Source organism: Apis florea, unplaced genomic scaffold (genome assembly GCF_048593485.1).
Source record: "Apis florea isolate Af1SG1 unplaced genomic scaffold, ASM4859348v1 contig_3367_pilon, whole genome shotgun sequence".
Classification (NCBI taxonomy): Eukaryota; Metazoa; Arthropoda; class Insecta; order Hymenoptera; family Apidae; genus Apis; species Apis florea.
In genome coordinates this window covers 847699-869330 of record NW_028256746.1, presented here as the reverse complement: position 1 = coordinate 869330, position 21632 = coordinate 847699, and the positions used below count along the sequence as shown (strand labels likewise).

The following is a 21632-nucleotide window of genomic DNA, read 5'->3' as shown; positions in this document are numbered from 1 at the left end:
CAACGGCATTCGTGAATAGCCCATTCGAATTAGGTAGGCTTATCAGGTAACCTTTCATTATCGAGTAGTTCTAATTATAGTGGATTCATTCACGTAAATTTGTCGGTTTCGACCAGTCCTTTAGAGTGATGATTATGGTCAAAAGTCGACTATCGTATCAATACAAATGCTTGGGTATACATGTGTATATGTGCAAGTACAAGTCTGTGTATGCACGTTGAAATTTAGTTTGGAGCAGTAGTTTGGTATCGAATTCAATCCTCCAACCAAATCCATCTAAGCATCATGGATATTATTCCATTTATACCATTTAAAATTCTGATATAAATTTAGAACCAGAAATGTATTTGGAAAATTAAACGTTTCCTCACGTCTATCACGAGAAGATCGCGATAGAATTTTATTATTTTGTACGTCCGAATAACTGGTTTTAATTTTATTTTTACGCGATTGAAACCGGTTGACACTGTTTTCAAATACAAATACGAAGTTCGTTTGATCATGTATCATGATCTGTCTGACCGTGCATAATAAATAAAGAGCTCTTGAAAGTTGTGGCAACTGGTTTTTAGAAACAATGAATCTGATTCGAGCGCGACCTCTTCTTTACGATCCATACGTTGTTCCATTTTAATTAAAAGTCTATGCGAGATAACGAACCGTGTGTGTGGCGTGGTTTGCATCAGTTACATCCTACTTTCTCCCTGATTAATTAGCATCGATTGAATTCACCACGTTCCAGGGAATCATCGCCGTTTGTTCAAATTCTCTGTCGCGTGTGAGAAGAGGGGGAGGGGAAAAAAAAAAAAAAGAAAGAAAAAAGGAAGAACCGAAGCGACAGAGGTGTCAGAATTTTTAACGATGTCGATAGCCATCCTTGCTTTTATATACGCGCGCTTTCCTTTTAAAATCGTCGATTTGAAAATTTTTAAGAAAAAAAAAAAAAAAAAAAAAAACGTTGAATCTTTTTTGCGAATATCATGCAAATGTACAATAACTTACTGACAACTTTAAAGCGTAAAGATTGAGCTTAAAGTTGGAAAATGCATTAAAGCGAGTAGCTAGTATTATAAAGTTCAAGCATCTTTTATCAAGAAAAGAAGAATATTTCGTTCATTTTTCATACGGAAGAAGCAACTAAATCTTAAACTTTTGTCAAAGTTTCGAAGTAAAAAGAAACTTGTACTAATTTTAACAATTTATACCACTTTTTCTATAATATGTATAATATGTATAATATGTGTCAAGTTTTAAAAATTATTTTACAATTATGCTACTCTCAAAATGTGTCTTATTATCACGAATTTGAGAGTTAAACGAAAGTAGAGAGATTACTCGTGCTTTAAAATATTTGACAGAGGGATATAAATTATTCAAACAGACTGGATTCAAATCTTACACTGCGCCACAGTGTATTATTAATTCAGAGATATTGAAAATGAAGAGAACGTCGAAGTAATATAATATATCTTTATAACGCTTCATTTCTGCTACAGTTTTCGACATGTCCGAAAATATTCGAACGTATTATTCAATTATATATTTGAACTTGATATTAAAATTAAAATATAATATGAAAATAATTTTCAGTAATAAAACGATATTTTAGAATTTTTTTATCTTTTCTTTTTTTTTTTTTTTGTATTTTTCACTATTTTCTTATATTCTTTTTCAGGATGTTTAACTTACAATTACCACAATCACCAAGGAAATGGGAGCATCATTGCAAAATATTTTACGATCGTAATGGGACAAAAAAACCGTGCTAAAAGATCGTTTAGCTCTCGAAAAAGTTGTTCCTTTTTATGTCACGTTCTTCTTTTACGTCTTTCGTGTCCTATATCGATCGATTTTCAACTTTTCAGCGCGGTAATACTCGCAAAATTATGCTAAAAATTCGATTCATTTTGCATCAGAAAGAAAGGTTTTTAAGATTCGTTCACATTAAATTTTCATTCGTATTCTATCACAAGTTCTATTCAAATTTTTCGATCATGCACGTATTTATCATATCTTATCGGACTACACGGAATATATATATTTTTTTTTTATTATAAATCACTGTAATCGCAATTTTATATTAACATTTGCGATCGAGATAACGTAATACTTTATTCGAACGAATAATAAAATATACACCTACCAATATTGGATACCAACAAAGGGAAGTAATCTATAGAAACGAAATATCAACCACTCGAAACTTTATATTATATTCCTTTATACCCACAAGGAGTAAACTTTAAATTGGCAATTCCATATTTCTATATATATATATTTTCGTTCGAAAATAAAAGAATTTACACTTGTTTCTCAAGGAGCAAAAAGTTAAGTTATAAAAGTTAAGTATCGATACGTAGAAGAATATTCCTGAATGAATATTTCTAATCTCAAACGCGAAGAATCTCGAACATTTTCGAATCGTGCCGTACTCATTTCCTCCGTCACTCATCTTGTGGCTCTCGTTTGTTAGTCTCTCAGCTCTTTGTGCATATGTACTTACATGAGCGTGCACAAGTAAACGTGAAAACCGTGAGCAAACCGTTTACTCTCGGATTTCGTACTAGCTTTAGACCAACGAGTCTCTCTCTCTCTCTCTCTGTTCCTTTGATGAAACTTTAACATTTGTTGTGCGTAAATTTGACCAGGCACGGTAAACATTTCGAAAAGAAGATTAGGATTTATGGTTGCAAATGACTACCGTTTCATCTAACTAATTCGTCTGCTTACCTGTGGATTAAGATCTATGTACACGTAGGCTAGATTTCATTACAAAGTATCGTTGTAGTATCATCATAGAGAAGCGTGAATATAGCTAATGGTTTCGCGCGGAAACGAAAGAAGCAACAGAGAATTAAAAGATAAATCTACTTTATTGTATTATACTTGAATTAACATAGTTGTTGTTTCTTCGTAATCTGTGCCCTAAATAAATTTATTTCATTGCTACTTACTCCCATACTTTTCAACTACTGAATATTTGCATTTCTGAATTTCTGTTTAGCATGCCTCAATTTGAATATTTGCACCGGTTTCAGAATTAATGAAGTTGTGATCAATAAGTTAACATAATTTTTATAATTTAATCTAAATTTAAGGTTTTGGCACAGAAAAATTATCAATGGATTTTCTTCTTTCTTGTATAGTTGTTCTTTCATGGTCTAAATGGATTTATTTCATTCCTATTATCCCATATACTTTTCAATTACTGAATATTTGCATTTCTAAATTTCTGTTTAACAATTTGAATATTTGCACCAGTTTAATGAATTAATGAAATTACTTTTTCAATATCCTCTTTCCATTCATCATTTAATCTAAACCCAACGTTTTGGCAGTTGTTTTTTTCATAATTTGTGCTCCAAATGGATTTATTGCTATTACCATTTAACTCACACTTTTCAATTATCGAATATTTCTAAATTTCCGTTTAACATCTCTCCAGCAAGCCTCAGTTTCAGAATTAATAAATTTATCGATCCCTTCCATTTATCAATCAATTCCAAAGTTTTGGAAAAATTCTCAATATCAAATTTTTCTTCTTCTTCGAATACACGAAATGAAACGAAACATCTTTGAAATATTTCCACTCTGGATAACCGGCGTTCGTTAAAACGTTCGTTAATTCTCTTACTCTTTTCTTTCTTTTTTTTTCTTTTTTTTCGAAAAACAGAGTACGTCCTAAGAGATAACAAGAACTCGTTTACGGTAAATCGAAGCCGTGGGGACGGTGGCGCAAATTGGCTCCGCGAAACGAATCGTCTTTTATTCGAAGAAAAGAAAAGAAAACAAAAAAAAGAAAAGAAAGAGAAAGGGGTATGAGTGCATCATCGCAGACATTGTCATTCGCAGCTAACAATGTGACAGCCGGTAAAAAGAAAGAACTTTTTCTTGCATCGCTGAAGCCGAGCTACTCTGCTTTACGAGCGCTCGTTTTCCTTCGTCAAAGTGAACGGACAAGTCAAAGCCCGTGGAAACATACCCTCCATTCTCTGTACCGTTCCGTTACGAAAGATCAGATCGAGCAGTTTATCGATTTTCCAACTGTGCTTGCCGATACGCTTGCCACTTCAATTCGACGAGCAATAATTGTCAGTTATATCGGGTTAATATCGTCGGGCGTTTCATCGATGATTATGAACAGTGGAAAAAAAAGAAAAAAAAAATATTATACTATTTGTATCTCACACCGAACTCAGATGAACATACGCGTTGAGAATGTGCACCCTTTATTCTAATTTTTAACATATTTTCCGAGCGAAAAGACGGACGGATAATAAAAAGAACTTATACACGTAATAACTTGGCGATTCTTCCATACATGCATTTCTCGGATAATGCAGCTGGTGCTTTGCCAGATGGTCTTTGGAACGAATATGCTTTCGTTGTTCATTGAACATAGGGGGATATATCGCGTGTATAGCAATGTCGTATGGAGAAAATTACGCGAGTATTCTGCATACACAGATCTGTTTAAAAACTCACGACATTTATGACGCCCCTCTTTCTTATTTCGTGACATTCTTTTTCTTTTTAACTCTGATATTTTTTTTTAAACTCTGCAAGAAAAACTATCGATCCAAATTTTCCAACGAAGGAAAGTCCACGTATATGAGCGAATATTGGATATCGAGTGAAAATAAGAGAAAAATCATACCTGAAACATTCGATCTACTTTCTCACGTACACCCTCGTGATCCAAATTCGGATCGGCAAACTTGCCCATCAGCTCGTACACAGCTGTCACGATGTCCGTCATTTCTTCCCTCGTGATACAACCGTCGCCATTGATGTCGTAAAGGGAAAATGTCCAGCGCAGTTTCTCATCGATGGAACCACGAGACAGTATGCTGAGACCGGTAACGAAGTCCTGCAACATCGAGATGAAAAATTCATCTTTTCTAAAATTTCCATTATATTTGCGTATGATTTACTAATATAAAATTACTAACGTTGGATCTAAGGGGATTTCATTTTTTTTTTTTTTTAATTTTTAATCCATTTTTAAAAAATCGAAACGACATTGGAATAAAACACCCTGTCCTCTTTCGCGTCGTAAAATTTTATCCTCCTATACGAATGGTTATATCGATCTTCTCGCAAATATGCGCCGAATTATCCTCGTTTTATCCAATTGTTTTTCACATAAATCTAGTTAAGAGAATCGCCGCTTTATTACACGTCAGATTGTAAAAATTGTTTTCCTCCGAACGATTCAAATTATTCTCCGCATTACTCCGTCGTTACATTTATATCGTTACATTTTTCCAACACGAATCGAATCGATGATTAAATTACGTTCTCCTCCAACACCGCGAACAGAGGAATCCATTAACGCAGCGCGCACACGAAAGTCGCGATACTTTCGAAACTTTCGTTTTCGTTCACGCGAGCGAGAGATTAGATCGAGACGAGGCACTCGAAGGGCACGCGAGAATCTCGTTAAAAACTCGCTTATCCTTTCCAACGGCGGATAATCATTCTTGAATAAATCATTCTTCTACACGAACACGAACGAATCCCGTTAAATGCGTAAGAAGGTGTCGCTCGAAGTGTAAAATATCGCGAAATCGATCGAGCATCCAGCAATTATTATTATTCCAGCTACGAGCGAGGAGGAGAACACACTCGAGATTTCGTAGCCTCTCTATAGTCGCTCCATTCGTAAAGCTCGACTTTACACCGGAACAGAACGATTGCAGCGGCGCTGTCTCCGTTTCCTCTCGTGCCCTCTCCAACGTGCGCGCTCAATTTCACTCGCCCACGGACAATTCGACGATTGTTGCGTGCACCGTTTTAAAAAGGAACGGTGCTCGTGCTTGCATCACACGAGAAGCGAAAAGTGCGCGTTTAAAGAGAGCCATGGTTAAATAAAACGTCGAGTACGATGAATACAATCTATCGAGATGTTAACCCCTTCCCGCATTATCACCAGTCTGATGAAGATTTCGGCCCAAACACGAATAGCACGAGTGGAACTGAATTTTTTCGATCGAGATTTAGTTCTTACGCCACGAGAAAATCACGATTCTTGTAATCTACGTTGCAAAGTGCCCCACTGCTTGGATTTCGTCGAGCTAATTTGTACGGGAAGGGTTAATTTGTGCAGCCTCGACGAGGATCGTAAAATTTTCGGCCACGCTCGAGGCGCATTGTCAGCGGTTATTTTTCCGGAATTTGGAAGAATCCGCGACCTACCAACGTTTCTCATGTTCTCGCGTTATTTTTCTTTTTTTACAAAAATATATTCAGCGCAAATTATTTTATCAATTTTATATCATTTGAAATTGAAATTTATAACATAATATCGGTCTGATAGTTTTTAGATTCGACTAAACGTTAAAAAATAATATATTTTTAATAGGGCACGTCGTCGAAATTTCGTCCGAATTTCGTTACAATGATTCTCGCAATAATTTCGTACAAAAAAAAATATAATATTTTTTGATTAAAATACGATTACAATCGATTAATTAAAATGTACTTGTATTTACGTGCCGTTTTAATTCAATTTACCAATAATATATGAATTTTTAATAACGAATTATTTTTGCGATAAATTAGCCGAGTTTTATCCTGCCTAATTCGAAATTTTTTTTTTTTTAATCGCGGAAGAATCTTTTAATTAAAAACAAATTCCTTTTAACGAACCACCCTTGACAAATGGCTTAAAAGGACGAGTGCGTGTCGTGATTAGAGAGATGTTTTTCTCTGAATTATAAAAGGATACCACCAGATTACAGTTACGCTTTGTTTAATAACTTTTTTTATGCATCAAAAAGATGTGTTCTGTCTAACGCGGCAAATTGTTAAAGAATGGAAAAGGGGCATACATGAACAGCCACGTATGAGAGGTGAAATGCGAGGAAGGAGGAGGAATAAGAAGTGGAGTTTTAAAAAAAAAAAAAAAAATCGAGAGAAGAGTTTTATTTAAACAGGCAGAAATTTTATGAAACAAGAGAAATTCCGTAGCGAAGCTTCCATTTTGAGCTATGGATTTTACTTTCTCTACGAATGATACTAAAAAATGAGAGTAGAGCGGGTTGTATATTTTTATCTTTAACGTTTTGTTCAAAAAAAGAAAAATAGAAAATGGATTGGAAAATACAAAAAAAATGTCTAAATATTATGCTTTGCAATTTATTTAAATTTAGTAAAAATATATTTTCTCCAGTCCATTTATATTTTATTATTTAAATTAAATTAAATATTATTTAATGTACAATATTTTTTACCCGAGATAAAACATTAAAATAATTGCAATATCTCTGTACACACATACACACACACACACACATATATTTACTAACTCGTGCACAATTCGAACCCGTTTATTTTTCCGTAAATAAAATTTATTTTTATTCTCCTAATCGTTTTAATCCAATACACGAATGACTCGTATATGATTTCATATACGTTGAATATGGAATAGAATTTAAAACGCTACATTTATTTTAAATCACTTGCCGGAATAATGGAAAAGTACAGTTTGTTTCAGGTTGTTATTCCAGTTGATTTTAGAGATTTTTTAAAGTGCATCGTTTAAACTGCAAAAGGTATGAATGGCAATCAAATTTCCAGAAATACTGTGACCCACTTTTTCCTTAAAAATACGCACACGAGTTAAAAAACAGCGATGCTTACTCAGCGTTTACTATCGAACAGAGTGCAAAACTTGGAGTTGGGAATTATTCTAAAAATTATTCTTCTAGCAAGGAATTTAAATTTTTATTCTTAACAAAATTTCACGTTAGAGAAGAAAACTCTTTTTCTTATCATGCTCTTACGATTTTTATATGTCTCGTCGAAGATCAGATTTAATAAAGTTAAAAGTTAAAAACCAAAGCGAAGCGAGATCGTTACAAGCTACTCGCACGAATTCGTTTCAGAATTTTCCTCATCTGTCTTACCATTCAACAATATCTCTAATTATAAATTGACAAAGGAACGAAGTGGCGAAAATACAATTGTAAAGGGAAAATATGAGAAAAACACGATTTCTTCGCGAATCTAATACCTTTCGATTCGATTATTATTATTATCGAGTGACGGACAACTTTACGATACGAGCGAAGCGTATTTAAAAAAGACCCTGCACTTATTCCGCTTACGAATAAATTGGTTTCGTCCGAGGCAAACGAGCTAATTTCGTGTGTCGCTCGTGGAGTACGGAATATTGCCTTTGGAATAATAGGCTCGACATCTTGGGCCGATAATTGAAAACTGGAAAAAGAATGAATAATAACAGCGGGCTGGAACACGGCAAACGCGGCCAAAAGCACTTTCGAGCTCATGAGTTGGCGGGACAAATTGGATTAGCGCACGCTTCAATTATGGCAAATCGCGTTACAACAACGTTTTTTCCCATTCGATCGATGGAGAGCCGCCGTGCGTTTCCTCGATCTGGTTAAACACGCTTAAACACGTTCGAGTTAAACGCGCTTATTCGATGGAACGATAAGCCCGGATAACAGATACTTTTCATCGACCATGTTTTTTCTTTTCACGTTCAAAACGTTCACTTTCCCCGTCGAGCGTTATAAAGGCCTTTGCACTCCAGGCCTTTTTTTCGCTCGGCCGAACCGACAACTCCACACCGTTTCTTCCGCGCACCCCAATTTCTTTGATAAAACTTTTATATTTTAATATTTCGTGTATCCATCTACGTACAAAGAGAAAAAAATTTGTCGAATATTAAATAATCGTTGTTTTGCGCGATATTTTGATAACAATGTAATTACCAAGAGTGCATCTTCGGTTCGTCAGGGCGTGTATCACGATAAAATTGATGTCTTTCTTATTTTATCGAGAGCAAATTTTACGATAACGTGCTCTCACATTCACCTTTTATCCATTATTCTTACTTTTCACCTTTCCTTACATCCCTATTTCCCTATCAACGAATAGAAATAAGCTCGAACTAATTTCATCGCCATTCCTTACAAAACTCAAAAACTTTAAAAATATATAGAATAAAAATATTTCTCCTCGACTGTCAATTTCAGGTAAAAAAGAACTATTTGATATTATTCACATATTATCTATTCTATATTTAAAAAAAAAAAAAAAAAACCAAACGTAAATAAAAATCGCCGTTCGAATTGCAGCATCGATCCAACCGAGAGTCACCACCTCTCGAATGGCGAGCGAGAGTCACAAAGGGTTAATTTTCAAATTCGAAGAAAGGGGAATCGCGCGGGCAAACAATGCAAGGGGTAAGCATTATAACGGCCAAGTAGGAGCGCCTTGTTCACAAATACAGGAGATGCGTTTACACCCGACCTGATCGCAAACAACGATCCTCACCGGGATAAATAGGGATTGTTGATTCAGGGCCCTCGTGATTACGCGATGCAGAAATACGATTACGATTTCGATCGAGTTCGAACGAGGGGCGTACACGAACAGTTTGAACAGTTTCTCCACCACTTTTTCAACCGTTGAATTTTGAAAGTTGAAAAATATTGCGTATCCAGGTGTTGAAAACACAGGTTTGTGACAAGTCGGTGTTACGATGAAGGGAAAGAAGATGGAGGAGTCGTGTCGCATCTCGTGCGATTCGTGGAACAGCGAATTCGTAATACCTGATAGTGAACCAATAACGATTCGAGTTCAGAATATATATCACGGGATGTTTTGTGTTCAGAGAAAAGTTTGTATCAAAGAAGTTTTTTTTCTTGATTAATCCCCGTCCGCAATCTAATAACTTCGAAACGTTTCTCGATTCCATTTCCATTTCTTTTACTTCTTTTCCAAAGTAAAAGGAAAGTAAAGCTCTGTTTTCGCAAAATGTTCATCCGGCGAAACGTCCGGGTGCTTGAAATTTTATTTCGGCGAATACGCACCGCAAAATTAATTATATTTTCGTACGAATCGTTTCCAAACTTTTGTGATCCTGACAAGAATGGTTACACATTTTCGAAAGTAAATTCATTTTCGATCTCTCGAAAGAAACAAAGGGACACAAGCAGCATATTCGCTTGTATACTTTTTTCTGCAAACGAGTCTGGTTAAAGGGAATCGAACGAGAAAAAGGAAAAAAAAAAAAGGAACTTAATTAAGAGAAGATTGGACGATCAAAGGCGATTTCTGAAAACTTGATCGTGCACGGAAGAAAGCGAAAAGAAGGGGGAGAATGTTTGCGGCGCGAAAAGCTGTGATAATGTGGGAAGCTTGCGGCAACGCTCGAAGGCCAATTACATAAAAGTACATTTTACAGCCCGAAGCGTCGGCAGATAATTGCGTTAATTCGTAATTATCTGCCGACGAGTTCTTCGGTTTCCTTATTTCCCCTTGTTCCTTCTGAAAAAAAGAGAAAAGATAAACAGAGTCGGTCGATCCTCGATCCGCAAATTAATCCGCGATTCAGCTATTGATTGGACCATTCGCGCCATCGATTAATTGGAAAACTTAGTTAGATCTATGTTGCTCGTTATTGGCGGCCTATCTGCCAATTATCCTTAATCCCCGCCTAATATTTGTTCGAGGCAAATTCACTCGGCTAATCGTACGAAGATGACAATGATTCGCGTGATAAATACGGGACGTGTTACGCTCGCGTCGATAAACGATGCACAAATAACAGTTTGATTGTCGATCGATAGTTGTAGTAATAGTAGTAGTAGTAATAGTTGTCATGGATAGATTAGACATAGGGGGAAAGAAATATATATTTAAATTTATATTTGGAAACGAATCGATATTTCTTGACATTCGTTTGCTAGTTCCATTACCTGGATTCTTCCATCCGATTATAAAGAATAGCTTTCAATTGTACGTGCATTGCACGAACATCGATCTTGCGAATCTTTCGTCGAGAAACATGTAATTTTAAAGATTCACGTTCCTAAAGTATATGCTGGTTTCTTGCGAGAAACTCTTATTTATCGCAATACGTCGGACAGGGAGATTACAGGGTTATATATAATTTCAACGGATAAAGATATCACAATGAATTGCTGTTCCGTATTGAAACATTTTAATTTGTCTCGAGTCTGTATTTTTATTTGCAAAGACTAACCGATTTTTTAATAAAAAAAATTGCAAAAGTACTAACATACATAACACACGGATTGTTCGAGTACAACGAACATATATATTCGTGAACGATTTTTAAAATATATTTTCCCAGAAATAAACGTATCTATCGTTTTAAAATAATCGAAAACTCGACGAAACTCTATTAAAATTAGGAAAACTTTGAACCGTTATAACTCCGAGAATAGTAACTTCCGGGCGATAATTGAGAGATCGTTGGAGGCGCGAATTCTTACCCTTTAAAACCCTTTTCGAATTATCCCGATACGATTTCCGGTTGCCGAGATATCATTGTGTAAAGAAAAGGATAATTTTTAAATACTTATCTCAAATCCAATTAACTCCTAGTAAAACTTTGAACCGTTATAATTCCGAAAATAGTAACTTCCGGTCAACGAGTAGACGACCGTTAGAAACGCGGAACCTCGCCCTTTAAAATCCTTTTCGAATTATCCCGATACGATTTCCGGTTGCCGAGATATCGTCGTGTAAAGAAAAGGATAATTTTTATTTACCATCTTTGCCGTTTACTCGGATTTCTCGTTCGCACTCATTGCACGAATCCCAAACAAGCGACAGACGCAATTCCTAGAAATAATACTCAATTCCAGGGAAAGGTGTAAGTCACTGGATCCGCGAGTAATTTTCGTAACGTGTTAAATATTCGAAAAGTTTGAGCGCTTATATCTCGGCAACCGATCGAGATATCGGGATAAATCAAAAATTGATTTCAATGACACGCTTTCCTCTACATTCTGGTCGGATTGCGAGCACTCACCTCAAAACTGAGAATACCGCTATGATCCTGGTCCAAGGTGTTGAAAACGTAATGCGCGTACTGGCTAGTATTGGCTGGAAATTGAAACAAAGATAATACTTTTAACAATATTCGAAATTTGAGAAGTTTCGTATGCTTACTATTAAAAAAAAAAAAAAAAAAAATTATGTAAGTAGATTTCTCTCAGATGCTTATCACTTTGTAGTACCGAAAAATGTTTCGGATGAAGGTTGAATGGTTTCAAGGGGGACGTAATTTGATGTTACCTAGTTTCTTTTTATAGATCGACGTACAGGGCATATATAGGTCAAACTGATCTTTCCTGCCTGAAATTATATGGATATCGAATATTTTTTTTTTTTTATTGATCTAACTAACTTTTCGCGAAAGTAATTTTCAAAATACTCATTTTTATATCGATAGAATGAAATTGGCATTGAAAAAAATACTATACACGAAATACTATGAATATATTTTTCGAAACGTATATTTTTTTATATCGGTAGAATAAAATTGCCGTTGAAGATATAAAAGAGTCATAAACCGTAATATAAATACTCGTAAGAGATAGGTAATAAAAAATATCTTCCTTTACGTATTTCATTTTGACATAAAATAATACACTCTCTATAACTGCAAGATATTTATTGATCCTATTTGCGTAAATAGTTGCAAAATGTACGGATACGGATAAAAATCATCGAGATAGAATTAAGGGACACGAGTAATTTATTCGTTGATATTTTTACCTTGCCCAGAATTGCATTCAATGGGATTTTCTTTTCAAAAGCTTTCGCCGAAATAATAACTTTATCGAAAATAGAAGGATAGTCTTAATAAGCACTTGAATTTCTCAGATAGCGAATACTGCTCGATGGCCTTCTCGAGGAAACCTATCAAGACCATCATCAGATTTACCGTCGTTCGTGAATTCAAACTGATATGCTCTAATAAGTTCCTACTAGTTCGACAAAGCTGAGATTTGTGCTTTGTGGAAATTATTCGAATGGAAATGTTATTCCATTTCTTTTACACGAGATTTTGTTCGCATTTTACAAAAAAAAAAAGAGGATTGGGAATCTTTTCTAAGCAAAACAAATGAATTTTACGTGGATATATAAATCAGTTATTATATATCGTTATTCGTGAAATAACCTCTTGACGATTCTCCTTAGAGGGATATCAAGGAATTTAAGAAATGACAGGCTCTTGTCTCTTTTCCGTTTGAATAGAAATCTCTGAGGTATTTCTTCAATTGAAATGATTCATCCAGAAATTAGTACACGTTCCATCTACCGAATTATCACAATAGGAGTGCTCTTGTGTTATTAGGGGGAGGGGAAGGAGTGTGGGCAAAGTGGATTAAGTCGTTCAAGTTGTCGAGCTTATGCGAATTAGGTCTTTGGAGGAAAATAGATGTGCTATTATTCGATGTTATGACAAAAGTCGAATATAAAGCCATTTCCTTAGCCGAATATCTTAGCCAAGATTATATAATTGCAGGGTATTTTTTCGTAAAATTTTTTTCTTGTTCGAACTTTGAAAATTTCTCAAGTTTTTTTTGCAAATTTATTACATATTAACGTTCATACGCATTTTTTCTTTTTTCACGATATTTATGACTTATAGCAAAAGATTCTACTTTTAGAGTTTTTCAATTTTTTATACAGAAATTTGAAAACATTATGAATTTCCAATATCAAACCGAAGATAAACAACACGAACGTAATATTTGATATAATTTTCATCGCTTCTAATTTGAAAATCGGATATTACGCGCGAAATTTGCAAAAGAGAATTTATTTACACCGTGGAAAACATTTTTTATTTGCTTTTTGTATTTGCATTTTGATGCAATTATGCACAACGGCAAATATAAATTCATAAATAAATTTTCTGTAAATATTTGCAATTTCTTTGTGTCCCATGTCGAATTCTATTATTGTTGCATAGATTCGTAAGCTATAATATCGTTCCTCTTTCATTCTTCAATTAGAACGATTGAATTTAAATAATCGATAAGATTCATTTCTACATCCGTTATTATCGAAAAATAAATATTCGCGATAAGAGAAATGATTTTTTTTTTTTTTTTTTACTTTATTTTCAATCAATATTTATATTTTTGAGATAAGTTTCATTTTGTGTGAAAATTCTTAGGACATTTTTCACCGGAAAAGGAATTCGATTGCAAAGAGAGAACGTTTGCGAGGTGAAATGGTGATATTTTTATGGCGAAAGACTCTACTAGGGAACTGAATTTTTCCAAGGCAAAGTAGCGGTATATATTGATGCGATAATGTATATTTCAATTTCTTTTCGAAAGTGTTATTTGTTATTTAAAAACTAGAAAAGAGATGAATTAATTTTTAGAGAATTAACTTTTGTATTAAAATTATAAATATAAAAATATAAGGATATATTTTAATCGAATATTTATTGTTCGATAGATTTCAGTAAAAACAAATAAATTATACTATATACGATGTCATTATTCAACAAAATGGACGATATCGCGTATTGCTATATAATTCACCTGTTCGACTTTTGACTATCGATCCAAAATTTTAAAGCAATCTCTTGTCGTTGAATAATACAGTGGACAGTTTCAAAGGTATAAATTTCATTCCGTTGTGCCACGAATTCAACAGTAACAGTTTCGTTTACCTTCTCGAAATGCTTGAGGGGTTTTAGATAAGTACAAACATGTTTCTCTTTGATAAGAGTAAGTAAAGGTAGACAGACGCCCGTCCTTTTGACCTTTGCACGTTTGCATATTTCGTCAAAATCTTACGGCTTTTTGCCTGTAATAACATGCTTGTATGAGCCTATATGAAAAAATAATATTACAAATATCGATGACTTATTCATGCGTATAAACTTTTATATACTTTGTTGTCGTAATTTGGAATAAAATTATTTTTGTTACACTTTCAACGCTACTACGAAACTACAAACGAAACTAATCGTTTACGAGCAATAAATTGTTAGAAAATGTTAGGGGTTGACCTGTTACAGGTGAAACGGTACAGCTATTCAACACGCAACTCGATTGTACGACACGACCACGAATGGAACGGTAAATTTTCTTGATTGAATGTTGAATAGTAAAATTAACCGAAAATTATGGGCTACGTACGCGAATGATAATCCCTTCATTGAAATTTAATTCGGCTCAAATAAACAAAAGATACATTTTTAAAACTTGCATATACAATTTATTTCATTCTTCTTTCATTCTCTCTAAAAGGAGAATAAAAAATTTTTGTTCTCGCAAATTTATCTACACCGTTCCCAAGCTAAAGTTCCCAAATGCACTCAAATACTTTTAAATTTTTAATTAAGAAAGTTATTTTCTCTTCTAGTAAAGTAAAGTTTTTTTTTCTTTTTTTTTTTTTTTTTTTTTTTTATAAATAAAACTGAAGGTCTAAAGCTTACATAAATTATTGCGCATCGTGATATTGGATTACCTCGAACAAATAGGATTTAGCGCTCACTACGATTTTTTTCCCTTCCCGATTTTGAGGTTCGTAAATTCTTCTCCGTTCTTCCTCTTACATCGAACGACAAACAAGCGATGGTATCGATGGTCGACGCGCATTCAGCTCTCAGCCGTGAAATCGTTCACCAAGAAAAATTGTCACTGTCACGCGAAACCGAAGGTCGCTTTTCGCGACTGCGTGTAAAATGGCAACGATCTACATTGCCAATAAAAATTATTTCAATCGATAACGCCATCAAGATTCGATACAAATACGCATTGCAAAAATTTTATTTTCAAAAAAATTATTCTACGAAGTTGGTCGAGAGTTTAGATTCGAATTTGTTATCTTATACGAGTTAAGTCGAAATATCTCATTGTTTTTCATAAGTGAAAATACGAAGCGATAAAATTCGTCAAAAAAATACAGATTAGTTATCATTTTTTTTTTCTGCAACGACTAGCGCGTGTTAATTAAATCGAAGATAATTGACCTGTCGATCAAAAATCGGAGTGACATTTTCAGGGCGCAGCACACGTGTTTCGTTCGTTGAAACACGTATCTGAAATGTGGCGGCGAAAATATATATATATATACGATTCGTGAATCTAATATGAACGATATTAGATAGAATAATAATAAATTATTATCGATGATGGATAAATATATTTTTTTTCTATCCATCACACTCGAAAGTAAACATTTTGCAAGTACACGCGAAAACCTTGGAAAGCAGAAAAATATTTGAAATCGATAGGAAACTGTTCATACCGACGAATATCGATATCGTTTATACGGACGGATAAAGGGGAATGTTGAAACGTAGGACGATTTTGATACCACCGGAGTTTGTTACCATGGTAACTATATCTGCGCTCAATGAAATATCATGGGGCTATTTGCTCTATTCGATTGTACTCTCTCTCTCTCTCTCTCTCTCTCCCTTTGTATTTTTCTTTACCCTCGCTACCTTTACGCATATATCTGCCCTATTGTTTATGTTTTTCGAGCAAGCTCCACCGCGAAACAGAGGGAATTTTAACGTGGAATAAAAGGGGGAGAGATAGAGCGAATCTTAAAATTCGAATCTTTCAACGAGATACTTCACTTTTTTTTAATACCATCGCTTGTTTATCCTTTCGTTTCAATTTGCACGTTTCACTCGAATTTGAGAGAAATGGTTATTAAATTAATTGTTTCCTTCGCGAAGAAAACATAATTTGGAGAAAATATAATTATAATTTATATAATAACTTCGATCTCGTTCTTCTATCAAGCTAAAAACGTGCGAGGAATACAATGCTCGATTTATCGGCTACCTGTATCGTTTATTTCATCGCGTGATAAACGGCACGACAGATTTCGTAATAAACGAAAGAAGAATCGTAATAAACATCGCTAAAGGGTATTTCAAGCTGGTGTAAAAAAAAATAAACGTCTTCGAAAAGAACGAAATGGAGCGAAGAGCCGACGTATCCTCGAACGAATTAAAATTCTGTTCGTTTTCCACTATTCGTTCACCGCGTATTCGTCATTAATTAAAACGGTAGTAAAATTTTTCCGAAGATTTTATCATCGTGATATATACACATATATATCTACCTCCTTGCGGAAAGAACTGTGAATAGATGCACTTGAAAGTTTCCTCTCTGACGACTCCCGTGGGACACTCCGCCTTGAAGCCACGATATATTCTCTTCAACTCTGCCTCTGTGAATCTGGTGGCGCGACAAAGACTCGCCAAAGAGTCGGGCCTGTATCTCGGCGTTTGTTCCTCCTCGTACTCCGAGTCTGAAATATCGACAGAGTTTTCTGTTAATCATCGATCGAATTTCTTATTTGCCCGATGACTGGTTTCGATTTAAATTCTTTTTTCGAAATACTTCCAATCAAAAATCGATATAACGATCCACCAAGATCTTTAATTTAAATACGTGGATTGCGGTTCAACTAAACCGATCCTATAACAATTATTGCGTCGTAATAACTGTCCGTCGTAAATTATTTCCCCTTTTAAATCGATTCGAGATTGGTTTCCGGTATAAAAATCGTAGCACAGAAATCGTAACTTTTATAAACACACCGTTTCTAGATCATAGAATTCGAAATTCCGTTTCAAGGATGTAATGTAGGATGTCGTGGTTTCACCAATTTTCACTGAAAATATCCGTCACGCATCCAGCTCTGCCAGTCCGACCATGTTCCGTCAGAAGGACTGTTTTACGACTTTGCCAAGTACACCTCGCGAGTGGTATATTCTGTAGATAGCCGAGTTAAAGATCCGAAAGGATCCAGTTAAGCGAGGTGTGAAGGCAGAGATAGATTCATCAGATTTGAAGCGAAGTTTTCAGTTTTAAATTTCGATCGATTTATCATCGCTGTGTGAAAATAAAGAGAGATAGGTTGGTTTTAATCGTGTCGAGCAACCTTTGCCTTACTTCACTTCCACGAGATTAATTAAAATTTTCCCCCATTTTCGTGATAGACGATAAACGAAAACTCTGATACTCTGTTAAAAGGGTTCTGGCTGTTTCGATACGTTACAAAACTCTATCAACCATTTCGCCTGGTATTTAATCTTCAAGCAGGTATATCCGTGTCTGGATATAATATTCAGCTTTTAACCAATTAAACTCGTGTTATTTGAAACGCGTGTGGAGTGATGAAAACGGCGATTATAGCGTATTATCGGGGTTAACGTGTTTATGCCGATTATATCCAGATACCACGAATTTAGGAAAATTCTGTGCGTTTTACAACATGCAAATACGTGTTCCACTGATAATACTTTTTAACAATTCATAACTAAGATTAGACTATTTGCAAGGAGAACGAAGCGAATAAAAAGCAAACAACTGATTTCTCTAATAGTCACGGTTCAGGTATTTGTTCGAAGTAGCATCTCTGATGTGTAGCGTAGATAGATTCACGAAACACGTGTCTGGCAAGTCGAGGAACTCCGCTCGGCTAAACTTTGAAATTTCAATTTCGGATATGGTATTCTATTCCATCAGAAGGGTTTACCGCATCGTCGATAAATTCGAATTCGCTATAGCGTTATAAACTAAACGTTTTAAATTTCGTCGAATGTAATTGTTTTAAGGCAAACCACGATATTTCTTCTTTCCATTCCTTTCAGAAGTTTTTCAGTTTTGTCATTTATTATGAACGACGCGCACGTTAAAAAGAAAAGGAGAGAGAAAAGAGAGAGAGAGAGAGAGAGAGAGAGAGAGAGATTAATCTGTCGCGTCGTTTCTCAATACGACGAATAAAAAATTCTAAAATAAATCTTCGCACGGAAAAGAATATCCGTTCGTAATTGAAATTCGTGATGAAGTAGATAGAGTGGATATTCTCCACTGTACAATACAGCAGGTTTCTTGGCAATCATATATTACAGTTCGCGCGGATCCACCAGGCTTTGGAATCTCTATTACACGGAAGAAATCCAAAGAGATTTTTTACCTTTATTTCACACTTTTATCTCCTTTTTTCCTCTCTCTCTCTCTCTCTCTCTGTTTTCCCTCCTTTAATCCATTTATATATTCATTAACTTTTTTTTTTTTTTTGCAAAACGAATGAATCTTTTTCTTTTACACGGATTTTAGTTTTTTTTTTTTCTTTCTCTCTTTCTTTTTTTCTCCCGTTGGAATATCGTGAAAAAACGAGAAATAATGGATCGAAGCAACGAATATTTGAGCAAATAGGTTCGAAAGGTTAAAAGCAATTAACATGGGCGCGTTTCTTTTTGATCGAGGCATAATTCGAGGCACGTGCGATCGACGATGCACCAATCACGGCCGGTGCAGCGTGCACACACCTTTGCCCGTTTAAATGAATTTCCCGCGGCAGAACCTATTGTCAGCTTGTTTCGATCCACGGCCGACGTATGCTTTTATTCATTTCGATTAAACGAGGCGTTGAATCGCAGTGGAAATGCTTTCGAGAATTCAGTTACCTCTCACGCGAGCGAAAGGCGGCGGCGAGTAAAGAAATTTATTGGAAACTGTTCCTCCTTCAATGGGGAAATGTTGACCTATTTCTTTTTTTTTTTCTTCTTCTTCTTCTTCTTTTCCTCGCGTATCGTCGATCAATGCTCGTATCCCTCCAATTCTTCCCCCTCCACGAGTTTGATTTATTTATTTTCCCAAATTATCACTGTAATACCACGGAGAGAAAGAAAGTTTTTCAGATACGATAATCGAAGACGAGGATCGTAATAAACTTCTCGAGAACTGTTTTCCAACGGAATAACTTTTTCCTTCTTTCAAACGAAAATATACTCGCGTACTTCCAATCAACTTCGATAAATTATTTCATCGATATTTAAAAGGATTTCTAAGTGGCGGGTTGAATTTTTCATCAGGCCTTACTCGAACGCAACACCGTGGCATGGCAGGATGCAATGATAACCGTTGAAGCGTAGGAAGAAGAGGAAGAGGTCGATCGGAGGGTAAGTCGAACACAATAACCTTTGGAGGGAAAGAGCGCGTGCATGTACGCAGCAGGAAGAAGTATGTAAGGAAGCATGCAACATAGATGACTGGGTAAAGCACGTAAGCGACTCTGGGGGCTTCTGTCGGAACAGAAGCTCGGGAAGAGGAGACTCGCACGTTCCTGGAAAATGTGTTCTAACCACTTGGTGGGATACGATTCGAGCTGCGGTATACGCGATAAATTGGCACCAACTTTGCCAAACGTATTTGCATTCTGAAATTTCATCCGGTTCGTCTCCCTGGCTGCAACTTTCCAGCTTTCAAGTTTGCTCGCGTATATATAAAAAATTGCGCATTAAATTAATGCCGAGATAAATAATTAAATTTCAAATTAAATTGGAAATATTTCCAACACGAGGACTGCTTAAAGAACTGTTTCTTCCCAAATCGATAGCTTATGAACACATGCACTTTAAACGGATGAAACATATTTGCGAAACACATTTGCATTCTGAAATTTCATCCGCTTTTGTTGTTTCTTCAAATTTCCTCGCGTATATGTAAAAAATTGCGCATTAAATTAGATAAATAAATTTCAATTTAAATTGGAAATATTTCCAACACGAGGACTGCTTAAAGAACTGTTTCTTCCCAAATCGATATGCTTATGATCCATGCACTTTAAACGGACGAAAACTAGCTATAATTTTCTATCTAAATTGACACCAACTTTGTGAAACATACATTCTGAAATTTCATCTATTTTGTTCCTCTGCAACTTTGTATTTTTTCAAGTTTGCTCGCCTATACATACACACAATTACAGTGTTTAATTACAGTAATCATAGATTAAAAAAAGATAAGATGCCGTTTCCCCTCAAATCGATGGCTTACGATCCATTAACACATGCAGTTTAAACGGGCGACAGTCGAAAGCTATAACTCTATAAATTGGCACCAACTTTGCGAAACATATATGCGCTCTGAAATTTCATCTGCTTCGTCCCTCTAGCTGCAACTTTGCTCGCCTACATACACATATATATATACAAAATTACGTGTTTAACTATAGAAATCGTGGATTAAAAAAAAAAAGAAAATTATGCCATTTCTCCTCGAATGATCCATTAACACATGCACTTTAAAGCTAGCCATAACTCTGTCCTTTCTAAATAGATACTTGATACTTCGAACCACGTTTCGAAAACGAGGGAAGTGTGTGAGAAGTTTCGTTGATCATGCAAAAAAAAAAAAAAGAAGGGTACACACTACTCTGAGAGAATAATATACCGTGCGAACGATAAATGGGACAGGTAAATACCTAAAGCGAATTTCACGCCGGTCCACGCCTGTCGGACGTAATTGATCAGCCTCCTGTAGAGGGGCCTCGGTGGTCTTTTCGTCGAGGTGCCCTCCTCCTCGTCCCCCTGGCCGTCGCTGTCCAACGCTCCCGGCGGCGGGCCCACGCCTGTCAGCGTGCCCACTTGGTTCCTCTCCCCAAGAATGTTCACCACCTCTCGCAGCTCAGGCGCTACGCCCTGCAGTCCTGAATTGTAATTCGCGGGGGCGACGCCTGAACCGAGAAGGCTCGCGCCGCCCCCGCGGCCTCTGCCGCGGCCACGGCTACCACGACCCCAGGCGGCGCCGCTACCTTCCAGATTATACCACACCTTCGAGTTACAACGCGCTTAAACGCTATCAACGATTCGTTCAACGTTGCGTGCTCTGTCATGTGTGTGCGTGTGTGTGTGAGATAAAACTGTGGACAACGCGTGCGTGAAAATCGCGATTTATCCGAAACGTAAAACGTGTCTCGTTTGGAACGGTTACGTGCAAATGTACAGAGATTCAATTTTACGTAAAAAGAAAATAAAATGTTTTTCGCGAAAGATTGTAATT

General features: G+C 35.8%; 1 protein-coding gene across 2 annotated transcripts in view; it reads right to left on the bottom strand.

The window, feature by feature from the left end:
- LOC100871823 (A-type potassium channel modulatory protein KCNIP1) overlaps positions 1-21632 on the bottom strand; it is a 123839-nt gene that overhangs the window by 2932 nt on the left and 99275 nt on the right. For both annotated transcript variants that reach the window (XM_086911773.1, XM_086911774.1), the window contains exons 4-7: positions 21055-21384; positions 16900-17088; positions 11816-11889; positions 4658-4870 (exon numbers count right to left, since the gene is read on the bottom strand). In XM_086911773.1, the coding sequence (XP_086767899.1) occupies positions 4658-4870; positions 11816-11889; positions 16900-17088; positions 21055-21384 (806 nt within the window). The remainder of the gene's footprint in view (positions 1-4657; positions 4871-11815; positions 11890-16899; positions 17089-21054; positions 21385-21632) is intronic.